Raw genomic sequence first — 18,442 nt, 5'->3', positions numbered from 1 at the left:
TCGTCAAACTTACTCATTATGGGACTACTTCTGATTACTGAAAAACATCCCGTACTACTGCAGAATATGGAATTCTATAAAGATACACAAGGGTGAAGTAACTTAATTACAGCCACCTAATTATCATGTGAACCCCCTTTTGTACCTGTGGTGCCCAAAGGTGCTCGAGAGGGATCAGGCGTGCCAAATATGAGGTGCATTGTCACATAACTGAGTTGGGCAGGCTCGCTCTGACTCCGTAAACGTCTGGGAGTTGCAGAAAAGACCCTGGCAAAGGCTCCATGGTTGAGCGAGGACTAGAGGGCAGACACTCCCATGCCTCATTCGGCTCGGGAAAGTCGGAGTTCACTTCGACTTCTTAGATTTTTTTGTGCTTGAGGGAATTACTCAACGACTTTGAGCGCAACAACGATCATCTGGAGTGGCTACCTAGGTGGTCCCGGGACCTTCTGTGCCACCAGAATTGTGAGAGTGGTGGGGGTTGTCTGATGCCAGGCGGTAAGGAGCTTGAGGGACTGATCTCTCAGCACCTTGGGGTTCATGGCGCAGCAGCCTTTGTAGGTAAATGAGTTGTGGACCCACTCAAAGCAACACAGGAACCCATTGGCTTCTCAAGAGACACCCCTAACACACCAGAAAAAAAATCTAAGAAAACACCTTGACAAAAGTTCAGTCAAAAATTGATTAGGGGTAGCTCTCTCCGGATCTGCGCTGACGGGCCGGGAAAGAAAAGCAGCAACGTCAGTGCACTGGGTTGGCACCTTCCATGTCATTTTCAGTGTGGACAACGCTGATGTGGACTAAAAAGATGCCGCCTACCAGTGTACATGGGTACTGCTTGGAAATGTTCGGATCCGGGCTAATGCCCGGGGATCATTCTACGTTAAAGAATATGCGTCTGGAAGTCTCTATCCGATGGAGAGTTTCTGCTGCGGGTAGTGGGAGAGCTATCACCTTATCACAATTTGCCCCAAGAATGTAGCCCTGCTATATAAATATGATACATTAGTCCCTAAAGTGAACCAAGTCACAAGAAGCACCTTCATCATCAAACCATCTAACGCATCAATTCCCAGCTTGTCTTCCCACACAAGGTCTAGGTCACCATTAACTTTTTGTGCTGGAGTATGCAAATGGTCTTAGTCTAGAAGCACTTCTCTACCTACTACAAAGACTACTGAGAATATATAATGCAGCATCCAGACAAGTACAGCCCCATGGTTTACATGACCAATTGACTACGCTCCTCAAAGCGGTTCGCCAGCAAATCAAGGTCAGACTCTCATCCTTCAAAGCACTGTGCATTATTCACAGATCCAGACCATCCTTTACATATGTGAACCCTCAGTGATACAAGCAAAACAGAACTCTCCATGACAGGCAGAAACCCATACTGACCATCTAACCAATCAAGAACACACACATTAGTAGAACCTTTCTCTCCATCCAGACCTCAATACTCTTCTGACAAAAGGAACAAAAAATCAAAATCACTAAGAATTTAGTAAGGCTGTCAAAATGACCTCAGACCAGTGCACCCAGTGAAGTAGAATCACACACAAACACAAAGTTGGTAGATATTACTGTGTACAACTAAATCGCACACTTACTTTGCTTCACTCTATGTTTATGTTTGGACACTATAATATCACCTTTCTGGCCATTGTACATAACCCTAAAGCAGTTCCCAAATATGCCACACGTTAAAAACACCCTCTTGCAAACATACACAGGGATGTTTTGTATGCGTATAAGCGAATATATTTCATCCTCTTGTTCCCTACACAACATCCTAGTCATATTTGACACAATAAGGACACCTTGTCACAAACTACGCCAAAACACTGTTCCATATGTAACACTTTAATACTGCACTCTTTCAACAATGCAAAACCTATGGAACTGCAAGCTATCCTACCTCTAAAATGGGGTTGGGGACCGTGTCAGGAATATGAAATGTTATACAAATGCAAATACAATACAATAGGGGATGTATATGTGTCTTGGACATCTGATTTCAACACATCAGTTTCATAAAATGAACAAACTTGCAAATAAATACAATTATTAGTATCCATTTATGTTGAAAGAATGTACAACAATAGGATAATTTAAGTTTGGTACAGCTTTTAAAGGCTTGGACTATAGAGGCGTTTTGACAAAAATCATGAAATCACTGTCTTTTTATTTACTCTACATTATGATTTCGATAATGCTATTAACATCTTTTGAATACTTCTTTCCAATAGAAACACACTCTTTATAACAATAAAACATAATTGATTATATAACCATAGTTAAAATGACCAACTTTGGGATCATTTAGAGAATGGCGGGCAGCTCACCAGCACATCAAATCAGTAGAGGCTTTGATCTCCGCTCCTCTAGTGGTCAACCACCCGGCACAGTTAGAGGTCCCTGTGTAGTGGGTGGAGTTTTCTAACACCTTCATTGCAACCACCGGACCAGTTCAACGATTGCAATGAGGGCTGTGAAGTGAATGTTTCTTGTGTCCAATCGGCAAAGTACTTTGTTTTTCAGAAATGAAGCGTTGGAAGCAGGGGCATGTTGCTGGTGAACACAGACTAATGGCCCTGGAGGCTCAGGGATTTTCTCTCTGCGCATCCGGGCCATTCATTGATTTCCCTGTCCTAGGTTGCAATGAATCGCTGAACAAAGTTTCTGCCAGTGGAGCATACTGTGGCTTTGCAGGGGGAATATACTTGAACCATTAAACCTTAAAAGACCCCTTTAGGTTGTTTAAATAAAATAGGATTCACATTATCCTACCTTTGAACATATGCATAGAAAAACTGCAACATGCAGACCTCCAATGAAAGATGTTTCTGAAACAATGAAAAAATACTATTTTACTAGGATTTCCAGATAACATAACACATATTTCATTAGTTTAGTCGTGCACTAATATTGCATGCAATATTACTCCAAAACAGGGATTATATGAATTCATGATATGTATCTACAAATGTATGCTTCATATACATGTATAAAAAAAATAGCGAGAAATCATCTCTTAAATATTTATAGGTCTGGCGCTACCAAGACCTTTTGATTTTAGTATAAAATTGTATAGATAATATACTTACATATAGGGGTTTTCAACCAGCCCTTGTTATCCATTTGTCTGTTTCTGTGTTATTTACGTTGTTATCCCACCCTGTGCACCATACTGCATGGGCAGTGGGTCAGCCCACTTTAGCCATTTGCCATTGAGTGATAGCATGTTGCCCTTTCACAAGGAGCAAATCCCCGACCGGACAGTTCCCTTCAGTGCAAGCAACTACTGTGTGTGCTTTTTTAGACAAAAAACAAAATTGTGCTTGTTTTAATCATTATTATTATTTCAGCAATGGAGCTGCGCGGATTGGCTTGCTGTGATATTCTGCAGTAGAACGTCATATGTCCTTCGCTTCCAACACTGTAGCTGCTTTCCCCGCAGCAACTTGGACAGATCATTTGTGACAGGGCTCCAAAAAACATAAAAAAACAACTTTTGAAAAAGTTGCTTGGACGTTTCGTCATTCTTTTTTATCAGTTAACCATAATGGAATGTCTAAAACATTTTTTAAATGTAAGCAAGATATCATGTTATAACACCACTTTAACTTCCAGTTTTTTCAATGAATTTCTAGAGGTTTTTTTTATGTGAAGATTTTATTACCATACCTAACTATCCAAACCCTAGAAGCGCAAGGCTGTTGGCTGTGCGCTGTGGCACGGGGTTGAGTGGAAGGCCTGGTGGCCAGACCCTATGCACAAACCCTCACTGGTGCCCAACCCCCCACAGTGCCGTGCATGGCATTGGGTTGGGTGCAGAGACTGGCCTGTAGTGAGACCCTGCAACCAACTCCCCATGGCCGGGCACCACCAATCGACACCCACCCAACACTTTTTTGTCTTCTTTTGGGGTCCCATGGAAATCTCGCAGTACTTCAGCATTTATCTTTTAAAACCAAACATTTCAATTAAGTTGCCAGTATCCTAAATGTGACAGACACATATCTAATCACTGATCCAGCTATGCATGGTTCTCTTTACAAGAATGTTGTCTGTTACAGCTGGCTGTTCCTGAAATAAAGCTTTTTTGTAGAAAGTAAATAAGAACGAGAAAAAAACACCCAACACTGCCCCCTCTGTGTAGGCCTAGGTATCTCAAAGCAAGCCACAGTGTTCTTAGTAGAGTGTCTATAGGGCATCGGCACTAAGTTCAAGTTGCAAGTAGAACAATATCCTCATAGGAGGATCGTTAAATTCTTGCACCCCCTACTCTTCCTCGTCACTCTCAATAGATCACTTAGTCTGACTTAGAGTAAATTCAGTACCTTGAGACGCAGTTAATACACCCCCACAGGGCCCCCTTCCATGAAGTCGTTCAACAGAGCCCCATAAGGTCTATAAGATCATCTGTCAGTATTTCCATCCCCCAAGATTCCATAACAAGGTGTAAAAAAACAAGTTACTTACCTGTAACTTTGGTTCCCCAGTATTGGTAACTTTCATAGATTCCCATGCTTTGTATCATTCCCCGTCGTCGGACTGGGAGTCTCGGTAATAAAAAATATCATAGTAGTAGGTACAAAAGAGAAAGGAAAGGCCTAGGCCTCATTCCCTTTTGTAACATATCAGCCTCTTTTTGTAAAAGAGACCAAACTCTAGGCGTCAGCCAATCAGAATAGCCTCACCCTTAGAACCTTCCTGAAGGAACCTCAGAGCCTCAGATTTTCGTAGCCGTAGTGTGCTAGACACCATAGTTGCTGAAGGCTGAGCTTTCCCCGGGGAGGTGGGTGGGCGCATGGGAATCTATGAAAGTTACCAATACTGGGGAACCAAAGTTACAGGTAAGTAACTTGTTTTCTTGCCCCAGTATTGGCACTTTCATAGATTCCCATGCTTTGTATCAGAATAGCAAGCAGTAAACACCATAAACACATTTTGCAAAGAAGTATATATAACATTAGCAAGAAACTACAAAATGTGTTACCCATGGAAGGTGGGATAGTAAGGAAAGCTCACCCATCACTTGAAGAGGTTTCTCAGGACAGCCTGGCCCACAGCCGCGTCATCCTGCTGTAATGGCTCTAAGCAATAATGCTTAGTAAACGTGTGCACGCTGCTCCAGGTAGCAGCCCTGCAGATGTCTTTGATATGCACCCCCGCAAAGAGGGCCGTAGAAGAAGCCACTGATCTCGTCGAGTGAGCACAGATCCTGCCCACTAGAGGTTTTCCTGCTATCTTGTGGCAATGCAGAATGGCACTCGAAATCCATCTTGAGATCCCCTGCTTGGACAGAGGGAGACCTTTGTTTGGACCGCCGAAGGCAATGAACGATTGCAAAGATTTTCTAAAGTCTTTGGTTCGGTCTATGTAGAATTTTAGACAGCGTTGCAAATCCAGAGTGTGCAATGTATTTTCTGCTGGAGTGACTGGGTTCGGAAAAAATGTCTTTAGGATCACAGGCTCATTTAGGTGAAAGTCAGTGGGGACCTTGGGAATGAACCGTGGGTTCGTCTGCAAGATGGTAGTGTTCTTTTTGAACTGCAAAAACGGTTCTTGGATAGTCAAGGCCTGCATCTCCCCCACTCGCCTCGCTGATGTGAGGGCCAAGAGTAAAGCTAGCTTCCATGATAAGTATTTTAGGTCTGAGCGGTGAATCGGCTCAAAAGGTCCCTTCATTAGTTGAGCCAGGACTAAGTTTAGATGCCACGTTGGTGGAGGAGCTCGCACTGGCGGATAGACCCTGAGCAGGCCCTTGAGGAATTGTTTGACAATTCTTGCAGACCATAACGAAGGACCAGAATCAGATCTTCTGAATCTCGAAATCGCTGCTAAATGAACCTTGATAGTAGAATGGGACAGATTAGACTTAGCTAGCGAGAGCAGGTAAGGTAGGAGCTGATGAGGTTTTGACGTGAAAGGATCAATCTTTTCTTTCGTACACCAAATACAGAACCTTTTCCACTTCAGTCTGTATGTTTTGTTTGTGGACGGCGCCCTTGCCTGAGAGAGGATGTCTTGTACCTCTTTGGAAAGGAACATTCATGTATTCTCGCGGTCAGGAGCCATGCAGTCAGGTGCAACGATCTTGGGTCTGGATGCCAAACTTGTCCTTCGGACATTGTCAGGAGATCCGTAACATCCTCCAGCGTTATCGGAGGTACTAGCGATAGCAGATGGAGCTTGGTGTACCAGAATTGTCTTGGCCATGCCGGGGCTATAAGGATTAGCTTGCATGGTTCCGTCCTCATTTTCCTGATGAGACGAGGAAGCAGGGGAATCGGTGGGAACGCATAGAGAAACTTTCCCGTCCAGGCTATTGATAGGGCATTGCCCAATGAGCCTTGATGGTGGAACCTGCTGGCGTAGGCTCGGCATTTTCTGTTGGTTGGCGTCGCAAAAAAGTCCACTTCCGGTGTGCCCCATGTTTGAAAGAGCGGATCTAGAACCTGTTGTTTCAGCTCCCACTCGTGACTGACTGAGGTGAGCCTGCTCAGCCTGTCGGCGCCCTCGTTTAGCACTCCTGGTAAGTGCTCCGCCTTTAGAGAAATGCTGTGAAGAATTGTCCATTCCAGAATCCTTTGAGCCTCTCGCGACAAGAGGAGTGACCTTGTTCCTCCTTCCTTGTTCACGTAATGCATAGCTGTGGTGTTGTCCGTCCGGACTAGCACCTGTGAACCCTGGAGACACGGAAGAAAGGCTTGAAGGGCTAGCCTGATCGCTCTCAGCTCCAACAGGTTGATGTGTAGCTTTTGGTCGCTTGGAGACCAATGGCCGCTGACCTGCAGGTCCTGCATCACTGCTCCCCATCCCTCCAATGACGCATCCGTCGTCAGTATGTGAGGTGATGGTACGCTTGCGAAGGATAAACATTGGCATAAATTCTGTTGATGTGACCACCAAAGAAAGCACTGCCTCCTTCATCTCTTGAGTGACCATTACTTTGTCGTCGAACGATCCGTGCACTTGCTGCCACTGGAGGTCCAGTTGCTCCTGGAGGGGGCGCATCCGGAGTCTGCAGTGCGGGATCAGGGGAATACATGATGACATCACCCCCAGCAGCGACTTGTAGCTGCGTACAGAAAGACACTTTTTTCTTTGAAGGCCTCGTGCTAATCTCTGCAGTTTCTGTATCCTCTCTCGAGTAGGAAATGCCTTTGAGAGCTGCGAATCCAACATCGCTCCCAGGAACCGCGCTCTCCGTTATGGCAGCAGCGTGGATTTCTCCACGTTCAAGGTGAGACCTAGGTTTTGAAACAGATTGGTGCAAGCCTGCACCGCGTCCTGCGCCAATGCTCTGGTTGGGGCCTTTAGTAACCAATCGTCCAGGTAAGGGAAGACCTGGAAGTGTTTTTTCCGCAGAAAGGCTGCTACAGGTGCCAGCACCTTCGTAAAAATCCTTGGAGCAGAGCGAAGGCCGAACGGCAAAACTCTGAACTGAAAATGGCTCTTGCCTACTGTGAAGCGTAGGAACCTTCTGTGCGCTGGGTGAATCAGGACATGGAAGTACGCATCCTCCAGATCGAGTGTGGCCATAAAATCCCCCGGGTTGATCATCTTCAAAACGTCCTGTAGGGATACCATCCTGAAGGACAAGGAGATGAGATAGGCATTTAGCTCCCTGAGGTCCAGGATGGGGCGCCATTTCTCCTGCGTTTTTCTCACCAGGAAGAACCTGGAATAGAAACCGTGGCCCTGTTGATTGGAGGGGACCGGCTCTATCGCTCCTTTGCGGAGCATTTGCTGTACTTCTAGCCGTAGGAGAGGTACATGTTTTGATGGAATGGCTGACGGGGGCCTGGGTGGAGGGACTTCCGTAAACTCCAAAGTATGTCCTCGTCTGATGATGTTGAGCACCCAACGGTCCGATGTAATTTGGGACCAATTCAGAAGGAATTTGGACACCCTGCCTCCAACTGATGATCTCTTGGAGGAGGGAGCAGTAGGCAGAGCCAGAAGGCCGCTATTGGCGTTTGGACGAGTCCCGTCCACGGGCAGCTTGCTTGCCTTTGTTGTAAGGCCGTGAGTAACCAGAGGACTGACCCTGTCTCTGTTGGTATGACTGGCGGTTAGGCTGGTATCCAGAACTGGTCGAAGAATAGCGCTGTTGTTGGTATGCGCCTCTGTAGGTCCCTCCTCTGCCTATTGCGCCTCTAAAAGGAGTTTTGCAGTACTGGAGTTTTCCCAGTGACCTAGCTGTCTCCGTGTCTTTTTTGATCTCCTGAAGTGTATCGTCGATCAATTTGCCGAAGAGTGCCTCACCGTCAAAGGGTAGATCAATCAATCAATCAATCAATCACAGACATTTATAAAGCGCACTACTTACCCGGAGGGTCTCAAGGCGCTAGGGGGGGGGGGGGGGGGGGGGAGTGCTGCTACTGCTCGAATAGCCAGGTCTTGAGCTTCTTCCTGAAGGAGAGATGGTCTTGGGTCAGGCGCAGGTCGGTCGGTAGGGAGTTCCAGGTCTTGGCGGCCAGGTAGGAGAAGGACCTTCCTCCTGTTGTCGTTCTCCGGATGCGGGGGACGGTGGCGAGGGCGTGGCTGGCTGATCGGAGGTGTCGTTTGGGAACGTGGAAGTTGATGCGGTTGTTGAGGTAGCTAGGTTCTTGATCGTGTAGGGCTTTGTGTGCGTGGGTGAGGAGGCGGAAGGTGAATCTTTTGCTGACGGGGAGCCAATGCAGGTCTCTCAGATGTCCGGAGATGTGGCTGTGTCGTGGGATGTCGAGGATGAGTCTGGCTGAGGCGTTCTGGATCTGCTGGAGTCTCTTCTGGAGCTTGGCGGTGGTTCCGGCGTAGAGGGCGTTGCCGTAGTCCAGTCGGCTGGTGATGAGGGCCTAGGTGACCGTCTTCCTTGTCTCGGTGGGGATCCACCGGAAGATCTTCCGTAGCATGCGCAGGATGTTGAAGCATGACGAGGAGACGGCGTTGACTTGTCAAGGACCTTGTTTTGGATTTCTGGCCTAAACCAAGTCGCCTTTAGCCACCCTTGGCGTCTCAACACTGCCGCTCCTGCCAAAGCCCTAAAGGACGTTGTGGCAATGTCCATGGCACAGTCTATTATCTCCATGGAGACCGCTTCACCTTCTTGCAAGGTTTTCTTGGCTTCTAGCCCTGATTCTGGTGGAAGTTGTTCCAAATAGGGAGCTATATCGCACCATAACTGGCGATCATACCGTCCCAATATTGCCAAAGCATTGGCGGCGCGAACCAGAAGGCTAGCAATGGATGAAAATCTCTTGCCTGTGTTATCCAGCCGTCGTCCATCCTTGTCAGGAGGGGCTGTCAAGGGAGCAGAAGGGTTCCGTGATTTCCTTTGCGCTGCCTGTGAGATAACAGAGTCCGGCTTAGGATGACCTGTCAGCGCTGCCGGTCCATCCTCTGGCGCTTTATACTTTTTGTCAAGGCGCGGTAGCACAGGGACCACCGTCGCTGGGTTTTTCATGGTCTTCAAACCTTCCTCCCATAGATGTTCCACAATCGGAATGGACCTCGTAGTTTTGCGGTGAGTTTCTTTAAAATCGTACAAGAAACAGTCTGTGGTTTGAGCAGGCAACACCAATTTAAATCGGCCGGCTGCACGCTCCATCAGTTGGTGAAAGCTGCCGATGTCAGCAGGAGGAGAATCACCTAAGTCTTGGTGAGGTGAAGCTTGATCCGGGATGATGTGGTCATTGTATTCATCCCCTTCCTGATCTGAGTCCTGATTGTTACCCGATGACACATCCGTATCATTATCATGATCCCCATCCGGATCATCGGCTGTTCCCGACACAGCTTCGGGCACAGGCCGCTGTGGTTGAGGAGGAGTCTGTACCGGGTGTACAGGAGGGACAACCGAAGAGTGGTCTTGTACTGGTGTCGACGGAGTAGACCTTCTCGGTGATGGTCGCTCGGCTTTTGACTTGTAGTCTTGCAGCATTTTGTGTAAGTCATGCAGGAATGACGTCGGGACTGAAACCATGTCCTGTGGTACATAGTCCCTTGAGTGATCCGTCTGTGGGTAGTCACCTCCACCTTGTTCATACGCCTCCTCTGAATCCGTCTCTTGACTCTTGATGAGAAGCTGAGATGGGCTATTCGCATACTCAAAAGCCTCCTGACCCTCTCCCTCAGTCCTCCTGGTCTAGCAACATAGTGGGAGGTAAAGAGGTCACCCTCCTTGGGGATGTCATTTCAGGTGTGATCCTTGTGAGAGAAATTGTTACCCTTCTCTCCGCAGCCAGTATTGTTGGTTGGTCCGTCGACGCCGGAGAAATCCTCGTCGACGAGATAGGAATAGCAGATGTCGTCGTCGACGCCACCGACGACGAGCCCGCCGTCGATGTAGAAATTGTTGTCGTCGTTGAAGCACTCGTCGACGACATGACCGTCGTCGACGTTGTCGACACCGCCGTCGTCGGCATTGCTGTCGTCGATGTTTTCTTCGTCGACGACGTCTTCATCTTCGTCGACGATGTCGTCGGCATACTTTCCGTCAACGCTGCCGTCGTCGAGCTCTTCTTCGATGACGACGGAGCTTTCGTCGTCGACGCTCCCGCCGACGAGCCCGTCGACGGGACCAATTGGATCTTGGGCTTCATTTTCGTCGTCGACGGAGCCACCGTCGACGAAGTCTTCGTCGTAGAGGACTTGGAACTCCTCTCTGAAGAGTGTGATGAGGGTTTTTCGAAGGCTGGGTCTGTCTTCTCACCCTTAGGAGGCGAAATCAGTTCTGCCTTGCCCGACCCACTGTGGTGGGGGGAACCTCCTGAACCCCGGCCATCAGACTCCCTGGGGGTCTTCTTTGAAGCCTTTGAGGGGCACCCAATAGAGGAAGATGGGGAACCTCTACCCCTTTTCACTGACCTTCTTGAGGAAGCACAGGAAGCCGATTCCTCCTCATCACTGGAAACTCCATGTTTCCTTTCCTTCTCTGCAACCATGTAAGAAGCCTTCCAGCACGATCTCTCAAGGTCTTGGTGGCGAGAGTGCGGCAAATCTTATGGTCTGGATACAGGCAGTAGATGCAATCCATGTGTTTGTCCTCCACAAACAGCCTTTTCTTCCCACAGGTGGAACAGGGCTTGAAAAGGGCTTTCTTCTTCTCAACCTCAGACATCTTGATGAAGAAAGAGTTTCCTGAAGAAATCTGAAGAAAATCCTGAAGAAATAACTGTTGAAATGATTTTGAAAGAGTAGAAATAGAGCAGAGCTCAATGGAGACTCCCTAGCACAACGTGCGGTAGAAAATCTGAGGCTCTGAGGTTCCTTCAGGAAGGTTCTAAGGGTGAGGCTATTCTAATTGGCTGACGCCTAGAGTTTGGTCTCTTTTACAAAAAGAGGCTGATATGTTACAAAAGGGAATGAGGCCTAGGCCTTTCCTTTCTCTTTTGTACCTACTACTATGATATTTTTTATTACCGAGACTCCCAGTCCGACGACGGGGAATGATACAAAGCATGGGAATCTATGAAAGTTCCAATACTGGGGCAACATTGGTTAATGTCTGGGGGGGTCTGTCTTTTTCCAAGATGCAGCAATAGCAGTCTTCACGTTCTCCATGCAATCCCATGTGAATATTTTGGCACCTATTCATTGGCACTGCACGTCTTGCATTCATAACCCAAAAAGTAAATATGCAAAGCTATCTGGGGGAAAAGAAAACACAAAATTACGCACAATCTGGCCGGTACCTCCTTCCAGTATGGTTGTATATGGGACAAGACCACCAATCATGGAGGAAGTTACCTACTCCTCCATATGCAGCATTTATCTTTTTCCATGTTGACTTTTAAGCTGAGTATAACCCCTCCATGTTTCTACTATCCCCAATTTGCGGGTGAGAGAAGGGTCTGAGTTACTGGATAGGTCCTGGAACAGAAACATTCTGGCAGGTGAAACCCAAGCCAAGAGTTTGAAACTCTTAGACAGCCTCTAACAGTGAAATACAAAACAGGGGGAGGTAGAGGGAGAGATCAGCCAGGTTCGCCCTCCACAGCAATACTTATTCAAAAAAGATCTGAAAAATTCAGATCCAAAAAACCTGACTAACTACTGGAACATGACACCTTTAGGTCTGTTTCAGAAACAGGGAAAGAAAACTTTTTCTTTATAGTCCCCTCACTCACCGGAGTTTCCTCACGGTGACATGCTTCATCATTGGGGCTTCTCAACCCGCTACGGGTTGCGGCGTGCTGCGACTATCGCAGTTGCGTAGGAGCACTTTTTTATGAAGACTATGTGTCGTGTAATGTGAGAGAAAGGGGAAAATTAAGTGGAGTGAAAATTTAAAAATATCCTACTAGTGAGCTAAACTAACTTTATTCAGGCTCCTAGTGGATATATTAAAAATGGGGTGGTTTACTAGGTAAACCGGTTCTATTATGGAACACAGTGCCTAGTAAAAAGTGTCAACTAGTTTCGAGCTGTACCCCACAGCTCTTCTTCAGGACTACAACAGGGTCCAGCCCTGTGAGTACCACTCCAAAACAAAAAGTGAGAAGTATGCCTATATTAAAATATGAATATACATACACTTTTCTTGCAATTCATTGGCATATCTGAAAAGAAAAATACTTCCATTGTTATAAGTTCAATGTTCATTTACCAAGTTATGTTATCAGAAGTAAAAGTGACATTTCATATTAAAATGGTGTCTGAATGACCTTCATAGTGATAGTATATTAACACCTTCACCCGTTTCACATACACACTTTCCAGAACCGAGTGGTCCCCTCATCTGAAGGAGCACCCTTCGTGAATTGCCTGTGACTATACATTAATATAAACAGCACACTTGTGACCTGGTCTGTGGGTCCAACACAAAACATAACGGACGAAACAAACAAAAGAGGAAAAATTCATACTTTTTCTGAGGTTTCACTGAACCTCATGGTCAATCGCGGGAAAGTCATATGTCCCCGTAATTACCTAAAAGATGGGATAATCAGAAACAAGTTTGGGTTCTAAATTATTTAGATATCGGAGCAGCACGCGCTTGCGAAAACGCGTAGTGCTAGGTAGCTGTGCTATTCCGATAACTAGGATGGATCTTACTTGTTACGAGGCTCTGTCTTGGCGGTAAACCTACTCGGCTCCCCTTGAGACCGGCGATCGCTGTCTCATGTTGGGAAAGTGTGTATTAAGCTTTCCCAATACTGGTCTCGCTTCCGGGTACGGAGCTAGACCGCGTTTGTTGTTCAAAGATGGCCGCTCGTGTTGGAACCGAGCGAGGGCCATCTTTGAATACTCGGGTTGGTCGAATACCGAATTTGTACAGAATTACAAGGTGATCAAAGTGATAATAGTGATAAAAGCCAACATATAAAAGAGAATTACGGATATTACAGAACTAGTTTTTAGGCTTATACATATCGTGATCTCTTAACCATAGATTTATGTGGCAGATGGGTTATACTATCAATACGCACAAATCTTTGTATTGGTAAACTAGGCTTAAATTTGTGGTCTTGCTTAGGATGGGAAACTGGACTGCTTTTATTATTCAAAAATGGCCGCTCGTTTTGGAGCTGAGCGAGAGCCATCTTTGGATGCTTGGGTTGATTCAAGAGACCAAATTGGTACAGAATTATTGCAAGTTAATCAACATGTTAATGGTTATAGACAACACATAGAGGAAACTTACGGGTTTTTCAGGAACTCATTATTTTTTAGCGCATACAGGTCATGATCTCCAATCCATAGATTTTTATGCAGGGTGGGTTATGCTATTAATAAACACAGTTCTTTATATTGTTTACCATTATTTCGCCAGGAGGCCCCATGGGATGGTGTCATTAAGTCCATGGGTGTCAGTTTTCAACTTGTACACCCAACGTTGTTCTTTATTCAGGAGGCGATGTTCCAAGTTATCTTGTCCATACAGTCTTTCCAGAATTACCCATTTCATATTGTTAGGCGTATGATTACATTCAATAAAATGGGATATCATTTTGGTTGTAATTTTCTTCCGTCTGATATTACTTCTGTGTTCGACTATCCTAGTACTGGCTTTTCTAGTTGTCATTCCAATGTAGTGCAATTGACAGTTACAGGTTATCATATATACTACTCCAGAAGTATTACAATTCGTGAAGTCTTTCAATTCCCAAGTCATGTTGTTGTTGAATGTTATTCTTTTTGTGGCCTTTGTCAAATGACAGACACTACAGTCCCCACATGGGTAATGTCCTGTAGGCACTGTACTGATGGTTCTTTGTTTCGGGTTTCTGTTTTCCACTTGTGGGCGAGTATGGACTAGATGATCTTTCAAATTTTTGCTTCTTTTATGGCTGAACATCGGTTTTGGTATATCCAGACTGCCACAATTCAGGGTGCGCCAGTGTTTTCTGACGATATTTGTTACCATATTAGAGGCAATATTGTAGGTGGTAATACAAATTGGTCTTTTGTCACAGTTCTCTTTGGCGATTTTTGGTTCCAATAATGCATCCCTGTTGTTATTAGCAGCTCGTTTTTTTGCTTTTTTCACCAGATGTGCTGGGTATTGTCTGTCTAATAGTTTTTTCGTGAGGTCATTGGCTTGTTGGTTAAAAGCCTCCTTGGAACTACAATTTCGTCTCAGTCTTAGAAACTGGCCAAAGGGTAAATTCTCTTTTAGATGTCTCGGGTGAAAACTATCAAACACTAAAAGGCAATTTCTTGCAGTTGGTTTGAAGTGCGTCGTAGTGCTAAGAGACAATCCATTAACCATGATATTTAAATCCAGAAACACTAGTTGTGACCTACTCATAGTGTGAGTAAATTTGAGAAAAGGATCTTGTTGGTTTAGCCAAAGCAAGAAATCTTGTGCCTCTATCTCCGTACCTTCCCAGATGAGAAGGACATCATCGATATACCTTTTCCAGAGACTCACATGCTGTTTGTGAGGGTTAGAATCATTAAGAATTTTCCATTTTTCCAGGTGGTGAACGTATAACCCTGCTACGCTCGGCGCAAAAGTACTTCCCATGCTAGTGTCATGGGACTGTCGGAAGAGGGTGTCTTCGAAGCGAAAGAAATTTTCTGTTAAGGCCAAGCGGCAACATTCCAAGACGACATGGCGTGGTGTCTGATACTCCCATTCTTCTTCCTGGCGAAATAATGGTAAACAATATAAAGAACTGTGTTTATTAATAGCATAACCCACCCTGCATAAAAATCTATGGATTGGAGATCATGACCTGTATGCGCTAAAAAATAATGAGTTCCTGAAAAACCCGTAAGTTTCCTCTATGTGTTGTCTATAACCATTAATATGTTGATTAACTTGCAATAATTCTGTACCAATTTGGTCTCTTGAATCAACCCAAGCATCCAAAGATGGCTCTCGCTCAGCTCCAAAACGAGCGGCCATTTTTGAATAATAAAAGCAGTCCAGTTTCCCATCCTAAGCAAGACCACAAATTTAAGCCTAGTATACAATGTTCCGTGGTGCTCCTTGTCTAGATAATGTTTACCAATACAAAGATTTGTGCGTATTGATAGTATAACCCATCTGCCACATAAATCTATGGTTAAGAGATCACGATATGTATAAGCCTAAAAACTAGTTCTGTAATATCCGTAATTCTCTTTTATATGTTGGCTTTTATCACTATTATCACTTTGATCACCTTGTAATTCTGTACAAATTCGGTATTCGACCAACCCGAGTATTCAAAGATGGCCCTCGCTCGGTTCCAACATGAGCGGCCATCTTTGAACAACAAACGCGGCCTAGCTCCGTACCCGGAAGCGGGACCAGTATTGGGAAAGCTTAATACACACTTTCCCAACATGAGACAGCGATCGCCGGTCTCAAGGGGAGCCGAGTAGGTTTACCGCCAAGACAGAGCCTCGTAACAAGTAAGATCCATCCTAGTTATCGGAATAGCACAGCTACCTAGCACTACGCGTTTTCGCAAGCGCGTGCTGCTCCGATATCTAAATAATTTAGAACCCAAACTTGTTTCTGATTATCCCATCTTTTAGGTAATTACGGGGACATATGACTTTCCGGCGATTGACCATGAGGTTCAGTGAAACCTCAGAAAAAGTATGAATTTTTCCTCTTTTGTTTGTTTCGTCCGTTATGTTTTGTGTTGGACCCACAGACCAGGTCACAAGTGTGCTGTTTATATTAATGTATAGTCACAGGCAATTCACGAAGGGTGCTCCTTCAGATGAGGGGACCACTCGGTTCTGGAATGTGTATGTGAAACGGGTGAAGGTGTTTATATACTATCACTATGAAGGTCATTCAGACACCATTTTAATATGAAATGTCACTTTTAATTCTGATAACATAACTTGGTAAATGAACATTGAACTTATAACAATGGAAGTATTTTTCTTTTCAGATATGCCAATGAATTGCAAGAAAAGTGTATGTATATTCATATATTAATATAGGCATACTTCTCACTTTTTGTTTTGGAGTGGTACTCACAGGGCTGGACCCTGTTGTAGTCCTGAAGAAGAGCTGTGGGGTACAGCTCGAAACTAGTTGACACTTTTTACTAGGCACTGTGTTCCATAATAGAACCGGTTTACCTAGTAAACCACCCCATTTTTAATATATCCACTAGGAGCCTGAATAAAGTTAGTTTAGCTCACTAGTAGGATATTTTTAAATTTTCACTCCACTTAATTTTCCCCTTTCTCTCACATTACACGACACATAGTCTTCATAAAAAAGTGCTCCTACGCAACTGCGATAGTCGCAGCACGCCTCAACCCGTAGCAGGTTGAGAAGCCCCAATGATGAAGCATGTCACCGTGAGGAAACTCCGGTGAGTGAGGGGACTATAAAGAAAAAGTTTTCTTTCCCTGTTTCTGAAACAGACCTAAAGGTGTCATGTTCCAGTAGTTAGTCAGGTTCTCTGGACCTGAATTTTTCAGATCTTTTTTGAATAAGCCTCTAACAGTAACATAAGAAGTTAACACCAGCAGCCGTATAAATGAGTGTTCCCATTCGTCTTTAGGCAGGAAACAGTTTGGGACCGAAAAGAAACTTTCCTATGTTTAACTTAGTGCTCCTTAATTAGGCTCCTAAGGTAGACAAAGTAAATTTGACTTTCTGCATGGTCTCACCCTAATGAAACGAGTTACTAACCTTCAGTAATGGCTTATCTCTTAGAGACTCTTTCTAGCCGCAGATGACTTAACTTAGAATTATCCCCAGGCGTCAGACTAGGACAGGATTTTCTTTTGTGAGCAGTACTACCCTTACTCGCCGGTAGGTGGTATCATTCAGCTCCACGTGGCATCGTCTGTGCCGGAAGTGACATGCCGGCTGCCTATATAGGCACTACCTCAGCATGCTGACGCCAGTTTCTATTTGCAACTTTCCACGCCAGGAGCGCAGAGGCACGAAGAACACAGACTACTGGTCTGGAAAACTAGGGACCTGAAAGGGTAACAGCAGTCCTGTCCCTAGCAATCCGTTCGCAGAGCGGGGAGAATGGGTAGGTCGGTAAGATATCTACAGCTAGAGTCTCTACCAGATAAGGTGTTGACGAAGGTAAGTAATTTGTTCACCTGATAGAGACTTTTAGCCGCAGATTTGTTACTTTGACATAGATACCCAAACAATACCTCCCCGGTGGTAGGTCTGCAAAACTGTTTCACACTAGAAAGTCCTGCAGTACTCAAAGAGCAAAGTGACCGCCCCAACTGACCTGACTGTCCAGGCAGTAATGCTTTGTGAATGTGTGTAAAGAAGCCCACATTGCTTTCTAGCAGATATCCAGGAAAGGAACTCCAGGGGGTTGCTTCTTGGCAAATGTGCAGCAGATTTTAAAACAGAGCACAATCCATCGGAAGAAGGCCCATTTCTGCATCACCTTCGCCTTCTACACTCTGACATACCCCATGAAGAGTCCAACCAAAAATCTCTTATGCAGTCAAGGTAGAACCACAAGGCTTTTTTTGGGTCCACAGGGTTAAGTTGCTCCTCTTCCGAAGTGGGATGTAGTGGAGTGTAAAAGGTAGACAAAGTGAAGGCCTGCCCTACATCAAAGGGGGTCACAACTTTTAGGAGAAAGGAAGCTTTAGTGCGTGGAACGTGCTAGTCTGGGTAGATGTTCAGGTATGGAGGCTAGGATGCCAAAGCCAGAAGTTACCTGACCCTCCAGGCAGATGTTACGGCCACCGGGAAGGCCATTTTGACGAGCCAGAGAGGACAGTTGTTCAATAGGTCAAAGGAAGCACACATCAGAAAAGGGAGGACTAGATTAAGGTCCCACTGGGGCATGATTAAGGGCGAAGGTGGAAACGTGTTGCAAAACTTTCAAGAACCTATTTATAACAAGGGATTTGAAGAGGGATGATGATCTGGCAGCCACAGAAAAGCTGAGATGGCAGAAAGAAAGGCCTTTGAGGTGCTAAAGCAGAGCCCTGCTGGGCAAGAGAAAGGATAAAGAGAAGGACATGAAAGGAGCAGAAAGAGGGTCAACGTGTTTCTCTG

At 45.4% G+C, this 18,442-nt stretch overlaps 1 protein-coding gene across 2 annotated transcripts in view; it reads right to left on the bottom strand.

The window, feature by feature from the left end:
• DOP1A (DOP1 leucine zipper like protein A) overlaps positions 1-18,442 on the bottom strand; it is a 1,079,867-nt gene that overhangs the window by 306,311 nt on the left and 755,114 nt on the right. For both annotated transcript variants that reach the window (XM_086926553.1, XM_086926552.1), the window contains one exon: positions 2,791-2,846. In XM_086926553.1, the coding sequence (XP_086782679.1) occupies positions 2,791-2,846 (56 nt within the window). The remainder of the gene's footprint in view (positions 1-2,790; positions 2,847-18,442) is intronic.

This window comes from Lissotriton vulgaris, chromosome 6 (genome assembly GCF_964263255.1).
Source record: "Lissotriton vulgaris chromosome 6, aLisVul1.2, whole genome shotgun sequence".
In the NCBI taxonomy this organism is placed as follows: domain Eukaryota; kingdom Metazoa; phylum Chordata; class Amphibia; order Caudata; family Salamandridae; genus Lissotriton; species Lissotriton vulgaris.
This window is presented reverse-complemented; position numbering and strand designations above follow the sequence as displayed.